Source organism: Mandrillus leucophaeus, unplaced genomic scaffold (genome assembly GCF_000951045.1).
Source record: "Mandrillus leucophaeus isolate KB7577 unplaced genomic scaffold, Mleu.le_1.0 Scaffold114, whole genome shotgun sequence".
Classification (NCBI taxonomy): domain Eukaryota; kingdom Metazoa; phylum Chordata; class Mammalia; order Primates; family Cercopithecidae; genus Mandrillus; species Mandrillus leucophaeus.
The window spans coordinates 2,207,546-2,217,002 of record NW_012099654.1 but is presented as its reverse complement, the minus strand read 5'-3'; the positions used below and the strand labels follow the sequence as shown (position 1 = coordinate 2,217,002).

At 45.8% G+C, this 9,457-nt stretch overlaps 1 protein-coding gene across 1 annotated transcript in view; it reads left to right on the top strand.

Annotated features, from left to right (window-relative positions):
* SV2C (synaptic vesicle glycoprotein 2C) overlaps positions 1-5,500 on the top strand; it is a 296,496-nt gene extending 290,996 nt beyond the window's left edge. Inside the window, exon 13 of the mRNA XM_011996436.1 lies at positions 4,681-5,500. Within this exon, the coding sequence (XP_011851826.1) occupies positions 4,681-4,717 (37 nt within the window). The 3' untranslated portion in view covers positions 4,718-5,500. The remainder of the gene's footprint in view (positions 1-4,680) is intronic.
* The last annotated feature ends 3,957 nt before the right edge of the window (positions 5,501-9,457 follow it).

Genomic DNA, 9,457 nt, shown 5'->3' with positions numbered 1-9,457 from the left:
AAAAAGAAACCCTGTCTCTACTAAAAATACAAAAAATTAGCCGGGCGTGGTGGCGGGTGCCTATAATCACAGCTACTTGGGAGGCTGAGGCAGAGAATTGCTTGAACCCAGGAGGCAGAGGTTGCAATGAGCTGAAACTGTGCCACTGCACTCCAGCCTGGGCGACAGAGTGAGACTCTGTCTCTAAAAAAAAAGAACATGGATGCTAGAGCCAAATTTCCTGGGTCCATTTTCATGCTCTATCATGTCTAACTGGTTGACCTTGGATAAGCTGCTTAACTTCTCTGTCCCTCATTTGTTTCATCAATAAAAAAGAACAGTACCTACCTCTTGAGGTTGTTGAGTTAATGTAAAGCACTTAGAACAGTGTCAGGCACAGAGTAAGCCCTCAATAAATTTCAGTGAATGGGCCAAGCACGGTAGGTCACGTCTGTAATCCCAGCACTTTGGGAGACCAAGGCAGGGGGATCACCTGAAGTTAGGCGTTCAAAACCAGGTTGGCCAACATAGCAAACTCCCTGTCTCTACTAAAAGTACAAAAATTAGCCAGGCATGGTGACATGCACCTATAACCCAGCTACTCAGGAGGCTGAGGCCGGAGAATCACTTGAATCCGGAACGGGGAGGTTGCAGTGAGTTTAGATTGCGCCACTGCTCTTCAGCCTGGGCACTCCTGATGGAACAAGATTTCGTCTCAAAAAAATAAAATTTAAAAATTTAGTGATTATTACCAAAGACGTGTATATTTTAAATAATTCAGTTTAGATTGTTAGAAAATGACTGACTAGAAAAAATCCTTGAAAGTCTTGGCTCTCCACAAGAACCTATGGAAAGAGATGGATTTTTAGCCTTCATTTCAATTTTTTTTTTTTTTTTTTTGAGGCAAGTTCTCACTTTTTCACCCAGGCTAGAGTGTAGTGGCACAATCATAGCTCACTGCAGCCTCAAACTCCTGGCCTCAAGTGATCCTCCCACCTTGGCCTCCCAAAATGCTTGGGATTAAAGGCAGGAGCCACCATGCTGGGCCATCAATGGCTACACTTTTAAAATCCTCACACAGTGAAGCAGTGTATCAGACATTCCAGAGTAATAACCCCAGGTATTCAGTTGAAGACTTGCTAGCAAGTACAAGTGAGACAGTTTTTCTGTGTCCACACAACAGAAACCAACTTCATGTTGATAATGGCATTGCAAGAGCCTTAGCTTCCCACTGATGTTCAGATGCTAGGTCCTGGTTTTATGGACTCAAGGAGGCAAGTTACATCCTTCATCTTGAGCTATTTTGTGCACTGTGTGCTTAAAATGATGCAAGAATTAAACAATCACAAATCTGCATGTCCTAAGGTACCATTTCCTCCATCCTTCCCTCCATACAAGTGATTTTCCTCTCTAGGGGCCCTTTAGCTGCTAGAGAAAAAGATACGAGGAGATTTCCTGTCTGCTATGACTTACCTACCCTCTATCCCTCATTCCCCAGAGAAGCAAAGGGCCAGGAAGAGAGAAGGAAGAAGAGGGGATATGGGAATATGGGGAACTCTCCAAGGAGAAGCAAGGCAGTCGTCCTCTTTCTCCAGAGCAACTATTTTCCTGGGGCCCCAGGAAAGGTGACACGCCTGTTGAGACTCTAATGAGTGCAGCAGCCAGGTTCTGTGGTCTCATTTTCCAGTGTGAAATCCTTTGTTCAGGGTGGCTTTAGCCATAACACCACAGAGGCCTGGAGACCACAGGTTGCTGATTGGTGCGAGTTTCTTTATTCGGTCACTAAAAATATATATACTAAGGAACTAAAATGAGCCAGAAATATTTCTAGGCACCAAAGGGAATAGTACAGACATTGTTCCTTTCCTCAAGGAGCCTACGTCAGAATGGTGAAAGACAGACAATAAGTAAACAAACAGATCAACAAAATTCTGTAAGATGGGCCGGGCGCGGTGGCTCATGCCTGTAATCCCAGCACTTTGGGAGGCCGAGGAAGGTGGATCATGAGGTCAAGTGATCGAGACCATCCTGGCCAACATGGTGAAACCCTGTCTCTACTAAAAATACAAAAATGAGCTGGGTTTGGTGGCGCATACCTGTAATCCCGGCTACTCAGGAGGCTGAGGCATGAGAATCGCTTGAACCTGGGAGGTGGAGGTTACATTGAGCCAAGATCGCACCACTGCACTCCTGCCTAGTGACAGAACGAGACTCCGTCTCAAAAAAAAAAAAAAAAAAAAATTCTGTAAGATGGTTTGCAGGGACTAGCATGCAGAGCACAAAACAAAACAGGATGATGCATCTGCATCACTGGGTCGGTGCAACTTCAGATTGAATGGCCAGGGAAGGCAGCTTTCTGGAGGTGCCATTGACCTGAATGACAACAATATGTCTTAGGCCAGGTGAGATAGCTGAACCTGTAATCCCAGCACTTTGGGAGGCTGAGGTGGAAGAATCACTTGAGCTTAGGGGTTTGAGACCAGACTGGGCAACATAGTGAGACCTCGTTTCTACAAAAACAATCAAAAAATTAGCCGGGCATGGTGACGTGCACCTGTAGACCTAGCTACTCAGGAGGCTGAGGTGAGAGGACAGCTTGAACTCAGGAGGTTGAGGTTGCACTGAGCCGTGATCGCACCACTGCACTCCAGCCTGGGTGACAGAGTGAGATCCAGTCTCAAAAAAAAAAAAAAAAGAAAAAAAGAAAGAAAAGAAAAGAAAAAAAAGTCTCAATGTTCAGTTTGGGTTAGATAGTATTTTCCTTTGGAACCCTCTATGAGCTGGGGCATCCCTCTTCCCACAAAGAGACAAGCATGAAATTAGATGCCAGGCTGCATCTAGAAAGGTATGGGAACTGTCTCAGCAGGGAATTGCTTCAGCACTTCTACACCCTGCCACAGTGGAAATGTCAGTTTACAGAGCTAGCTGCCTCCACTCAAGCTGCTGTTGGTCTTCTGTCCCAGTGTATCTGTTCCATAGTGCTGGCACTAAAACCACAACAAAAGCACCTTGCTGTCCAATAGCTCCAACTACAGTGCTAGCCAGACCGTGTCTCCTGTGGACCCGGTTTGCAAATTTCTCACCCTTGCATGGCAAGCTCAGTGCATGCAAACTGCTCTGTCATTTACAGCATCATCATCAAGTGATTGTACTTTACAGGGGATAAAACTTCACTTTAAAAAAAAAAATCTGCTGCTGGGCAATGTGGCTCACGCCTGTAATCTCAGCACTGTGGGAGTGCGAGGTGGGTGTATCACCTGAGGTCAGGAGTTCGAGACCAGCCTGGTCAACCTGGTGAAACCCTGTCTCTACTAAAAATACAAAAACTAGCTGGGCATGGTGGCAGGCGCCTGTAATCCCAGCTACTCGGAAGGCTGAAGCAGGAGAATTACTTGTACCCAGGAGGCCGAGGTTGCAGTGAACTGAGATTGCACTCCAGCCTAGGCAACAGAGTGAGACTCCATCTCATAACAAAACAAAACAAAACAAAAAAATCTGCCATGTAATCCAACAAGAGAAAAAAAAAAAAGTAAAGATTCATTATGAACATAAGCAACTCCATCCAAAAAGGAAGCTGTTATGGTTTGACCATGTCCCCCAAAGTTCATGTGTTGGAAACATAAGCCCCCAGGGCAACACTGGTGAAAGGTGGGATCTTTTAAGAGGCAATTAGGTCATGAAAGCTCTGCCCTAATGAATAGATTAAGGTTATCTCAAGAGTGGGATCATTATTGCGAGAGTAGGTTTGTCATAAAAGCTAGTTCAGGCCGGGCGCGGTGTCTCATGCCTGTAATCCCAGCACTTTGGGAGGCCGAGGAGGGTGGATCACGAGGTCAGGAGTTCAAGACCAGCCTGGCCAAGATGGGGAAACCCCGTCTCTACTAAAAATACAAAAACATTAGCCAGGCGTGGTGGCACGCGCCTGTAATCCCAGCTACTCCGGAGGCTGAGACAGAGAATTGCTTAAACCTGGAGGGGCGGAGGTTGCAGTGAGCTGAGATTGCGCCACTGCACGCCAGCCTGGGCGACAGAGTGAGACTCCGTCTCAAAAAAAAAAAAAAAAAAAAAACTAGTTCAGCCCCCACACTGCTCTCTCTTGGGCTTTCTTGCTTTTCCTCTTTCCACCATGAAATGATAAAGCAGGAAGACCCTCACCAGATGCTGGTCCCTTGGACTTCTCAGCCTCCAGAACTGTAAGAAATAAATATGTTCTTTATAAATGATCCAGTCTGTGGTATTCTGTTATATCAGCACCAAACAGACTAAGACAAAAGCTGGCTAGACAATAAACATTTCATATCCCTCCAAATTCTCTTTTGGTGTTTTTAATATGCATTGGTACATTTTCCACAATTTTAATCGGCATAAATACACAGGTCTGTATCTTAGTTTTTTCTACTTTACATTTTTCATGTAATACATTTGCACTTATTAATATTGTTCCCATGTGTCATTTAAACAGCCTTATAGAATCAAAGCATATTGAAATTCTTTTTTTATTTTTACTTATTTCTTTTTTTTTTTTTTTCCTGAGACAAGGTCTTGCTCTGTTGCCCAGGCTAGAGTGCAATAGTGACATGATCATAGCTCACTGTAACCCTGAACTGGGCTCAAGTGATCCTCTTGCCTCCGCCATCCCAGAAGCTAGGACTACAGGTGCCAGTCACCAGGCCTAGCTAATTTTTAAATTTTTTTTGGTAGACACAGAGTCTTGCCATGTTGCCCTGGCTGGTCTTGAACTCCTGGCCTCAAGCGATTCTCCTGTCTCAGCCTCCCAAAGTTCTGGGAGTACAGTCTTGAGCTACTGCACCTGGTTTTCTTTCCATTTTTGAGGATTATAATTGCTTGAGATTTTCCAAATATATTATACAAGGTCTAGCTAAGAACTTAGTAGATTTCTTTACTGTGGTCTTTTTTTCTCTCTTTTGCCTTGTAGAAATATCCCACAAAGTGAAGTAACCAAGTCAACAAGTGTGAACAATTTTATAGCTCTTGTTAAATTTACTAGACAGCTCTCAGGAACGACAGAGCCAGTTTACAGCAGGAGCCATTAGTGGGTGTGGACCTCTTTTCTAACATCTGCTTCTAAACTTGGCTTTATCATAGAAAGAGATAAAATCATTACAAACAATTTGAAGGAATTCTTTGTCTTATAAAAAACATTCTGAAAACCTTTCTGTATTCCCACTAGTAGGTATAGTTAACCTTGTAACTCCACAAACAGACCACTTTACACACCTGCCTGGGGGCCTTTGTTTTTGCTTGCCCCTCTCTGAAATGCTCTCTCCAGGTGATCAAGTGGCTTGCTCCTTTACTTAGCTATCTACTCAGGTAAAATCTTAGCCAAGATGCCTTTACTCTTCACCCTACTTAAAATGTCCCTCTGCCCCACCCTGAGACTTTTAACTTGCATAGCCCTCATCATCACCTGACATAATATGTACTTCCTTGTTTTTATAGATATTATCTGTGCCCCTCCACTAGGATGTCCATTTCATGGGAATAAAGACTTTGTCTCTTTCATTTGCTTCTATATTCCCAGTGCCACGAAGATGCCTCGTACATAGTAAATGCTCACTATGGTGGAACTAATGAGTGAGTGACTGAAGCAAGTGTCTGATTACATCATCATTAATTGCTTGGCATTCTGGAGTTAGTGCTGAAAAGCTGTGTAAGGCTAATTGGTGGAGCTAAAATGTTTGCTGGCCGTTGTCATGGTTCATGCCTGTAATCCTAGCACTTTGGGAAGCCGAGGCGGGAGGATCACGAGGTCAGGAGTTCGAGACCAGCCTGGCCAACATAGTGAAACCCCATCTCTACTAAAAATACAAAAATTAACTGGGTATTAGCCGGGTATGGTGGCGGGCACCTGTAGCCCCAGCTACTCGGGAGGCTGAGGCAGGAGAATCACTTGAACCTGGGAGGCAGAGGTTGTGGTGGGCGGATATCACGCCACTGCACTTCAGCCTGGGCAACAGAGTGAGACTCCATAACAAAAAAAAAAAGTTTGCTGGTCATGAGTTTTTTTGGTTTTTTTGGTTTTGGGGGGTTTTTTGAGACAGAGTCTCACTCTGTTGCCCAGGCTGGAGGGCAGTGGCTCGATCTCAGCTCACTGCAACTTCTGCTGCCCTGGTTCAAGCAAGTCCCCTGCCTCAATCTCCCTAGTAGCTGGGATTACAGGCTCCTGCCACCGTGCCCAGCTGATTTTTGTATTTTTAGTAGAAATGGGGTTTTACCATCTTGGCCAGGCTGGTCTTGAACTCCTGACTTTGTGATCCACCCACCTCAGGCTCCCAAAGTGCTGGGATTACAGGTGTGAGCCACCACACTGGGTCAATGAGTCCTTTTAAAACATTAATGGGCCTGGCACGGTGGCTCACACCTGTAAAACCAGCACTTCGGAGGCCAAGGCAGGTGGATTACTTCAAGTCAGGAGTTGAGACCAGCTGGGCCAACATGGTAAAACCCTGTCTCTACTAAAAATACAAAAATTAGCCAGGCACGGTGGCATGTGCCTGTAATCCCAGCGACTCGGGAGGCTGAGGCAGGAGAGTCGCTTGAACCCAGGAGGCAGAAGTTGCAGTGAGCCAGGATCATGCCGCTGCACTCCAGCCTGAGCCACAGAGCGCGACTCTGTCTCAAAAAAAAAAAAAAAAAAAAAGGAAAGAAAAAGAAAGAAAGAAAGACACTAATGGAACTTCTGAATGGTCTCCTGTCAAAAATGCATACTCAGAAAACTTAGTGCGTGATTTCAAGAGGCTGGATCTGCTAATGTTCTCAATGAGTCCAGAAATCTCAGTTTTAGAAGCATTGCTCTAGTAACTACATTGTCACCTAGAAAACATAAACAGGTGGCCCAACAAACCACACTTGTTTTATTTTGGTTCCTGCAGGAGAGAAAGGCACAGAGGTTGTTTCTTAAGTTGTGAGTTAATTGCCCAAAATTTAAACTGCAGAAGATTTCACATAGGAAAAACAATCCGTATTTCTTAATTCCATTGAAAACTCAGAAGGCCCAGGAGCACTTGGCCCACAGTCCTAGCTACACATGAGCTACGGCAGCCCCACCTGGAAGGTGTCCTCTTCCCTTTACTCTAGTCTCTACCGCTCCTGTGGCTTCTATGGTTTTGAAGCAGAGCATTGGTGACCGTTTATTATTAGGCTTGCACTGTTGTTTTTCTTCTTCTTTTCTTTTTTTTCTTTTTTTTTGAGATGGAGTTTCACTCTGCCATCCAGGCTGGAGTACAGTGGCATGATCTTGGTTCACTGCAGCCTGTGCCGCCTGGGTTCAAGTAATGCTCCTGCCTCAGCCTCCCAAGTAGCTGGGACTACCCGTGCCCACCACCACGCCTGGCTAATTTTTTGTGTTTTTAATAGGACGAGGTTTCACCACATTGACCAGGCTGGTCTCGAACTCCTGACCTCAGGTGATCTGCCTGCCTCCACCTCCCAAAGTACTGGGATTACAGGCGTGAGCCACAGCACCCAGCCACGTGCTGTTGTTTCCTTAAGCCTGAGTTAAGAAGAAAGCAGAACAGACTCTGCCTTCCTTTTTCTGAAGTCAGGATCATTTCATTTATGTCACATGCCTGGCCACTGCAGACATTTGACTTTAGACCCCTTGCCTAACTCAACTATAAATAATAAGGTTGAGGAAACTAGGACCCAAAAATAAGAGACTTGTCCAAGTTTACACGGAGGCTGTTGAACTCTGGTTTTCCTAACTGCCGTATGTGTATTTGGTCTTTGCCCCTGGTTCCTGGCATAAGGCTCCTAAAAACGCCTGACATTTCCTTGGCCGGGCACGATGGCTCACACCTGCAATCCCAGCACTTTGGGAGGCCGAGGCGGGTGGATCACCTGAGGTCAGGAGTTGGAGGCCAGCCTAGCCAACATGGTGAAGCCCTGACTCTACTAAAAATACAAAAATTCGGCTGGGCGCTGTGGCTTACCCCTATAATCCCAGCACTTTGGGAGGCCAAGATGGGCAGATCACCTGAGGTTAGCAGTTCGAGACCAGCCTGACCAACATGGAGAAACCCCGCCTCTACTAAAAATACAAAATTAGCCAGGCATGGTGGCGCACACCTGTAATTGAACCCAGGAGGCAGAGGTTGCAGTGAGCCGAGATCACGCCATTATACTCCAGTCTGGGCAACAAGAGTGACGCTCTGTCTCAAAATAAATAAATAAATAAAAATAAATAAAATACAAAAATTGGCCAGGCGTGGTGGTTCACGCCTGTGATCTCAGTACTTTGGGAGACCAAGGTGGGTAAGGATCTCCCAAAGTCAGGAGCTCTAGACCAGCCTGGCCAACATGGTGAAACTCCATCTCTATTAAAAATACGAAAAATTGGCTGGGCGCGGTGGCTCACGCCTGTTATCCCAGCACTTTGGGAGGCCAAGGTGGGCGGATCACAAGGTCAAGAGATCAAGACCATCCTGGCCAACATGGTGAAACCCTGTCTCTACTAAAAATACAAAAAAAAAATTAGCCGGGCATGGTGGCACACGCCTGTAATCCCAGCTACTCGGGAGGCTGAGGCAGGAGAATCGGTTGAACCCGGGAGTCGGAGGTTGCAGTGAGCCAAGAACACCGCTGCACTCCAGCATGGGGACAGAACGGGGAAAAAAAAATATATATACACACACACACACACACACACACACACACACACACACACACAAAATTAGCCGGGCATGGTAGCAGGCGCCTGTAATCCCAGCTCCCAGCTACTAGGGAGGCTGAGGCAGGGAGAATCTCTTGAACCCAGGAGGTGGAGTTTGCAGCGAGACAAGATGGTGCCATTGCACTCCAGCCTAAGCAAAAAGAGCAAAACTCTTTCTAAAAAAAAATAATAATAATACAAAAATTAGCTGGGCGTGGTGGTGCATGCCTGTAATCCCAGCTACTCAGGAAACTGAGGCAGGAGAATCGCTTGAACCCGGGAGGTGGCGGTTGCAGTAAACCAAGATCGTGCCACTGCAGTCCAGCCTGGGCGACAGAGTGAGACTCCGTCTCAAGGAAAAAACAAACAACTCTTGAGCAATGAGATTTGATGCTCTTCTGGGTTGGTGAATACACTGAGGCGCTAGGAGGGTGGTGTGTCTGGAGAGGGCATAGAAGCTTTCCCTGATCCCCACACCTCGCCCTGTGCATCTCTTCCATTTGTCTTCCTGAGTTGCAGCCTTTATAATAAACTGATAAACATAAGTAAGGTATTTCCCTGAGTTCTGTGAGCCATTATTTCAAATTATCGAATGGGGGGGGGCGGTTATTGTAACTTGATTTGTAGCAAGGACAGCCAGAAGTGCCAGAACCTGAGACTTGTAATTGATATGTGAAGTGGGAGGAGCCTTGTGGGACTGAGTCCTTAACCTGTGGTGTCTATGCTAGTAATAGCTTTGGGCAGCGAAAAATAACAATAAAATCCTAAACTGCCCAATGGACTAAACAGACCCTCTCTTGGTTAAAG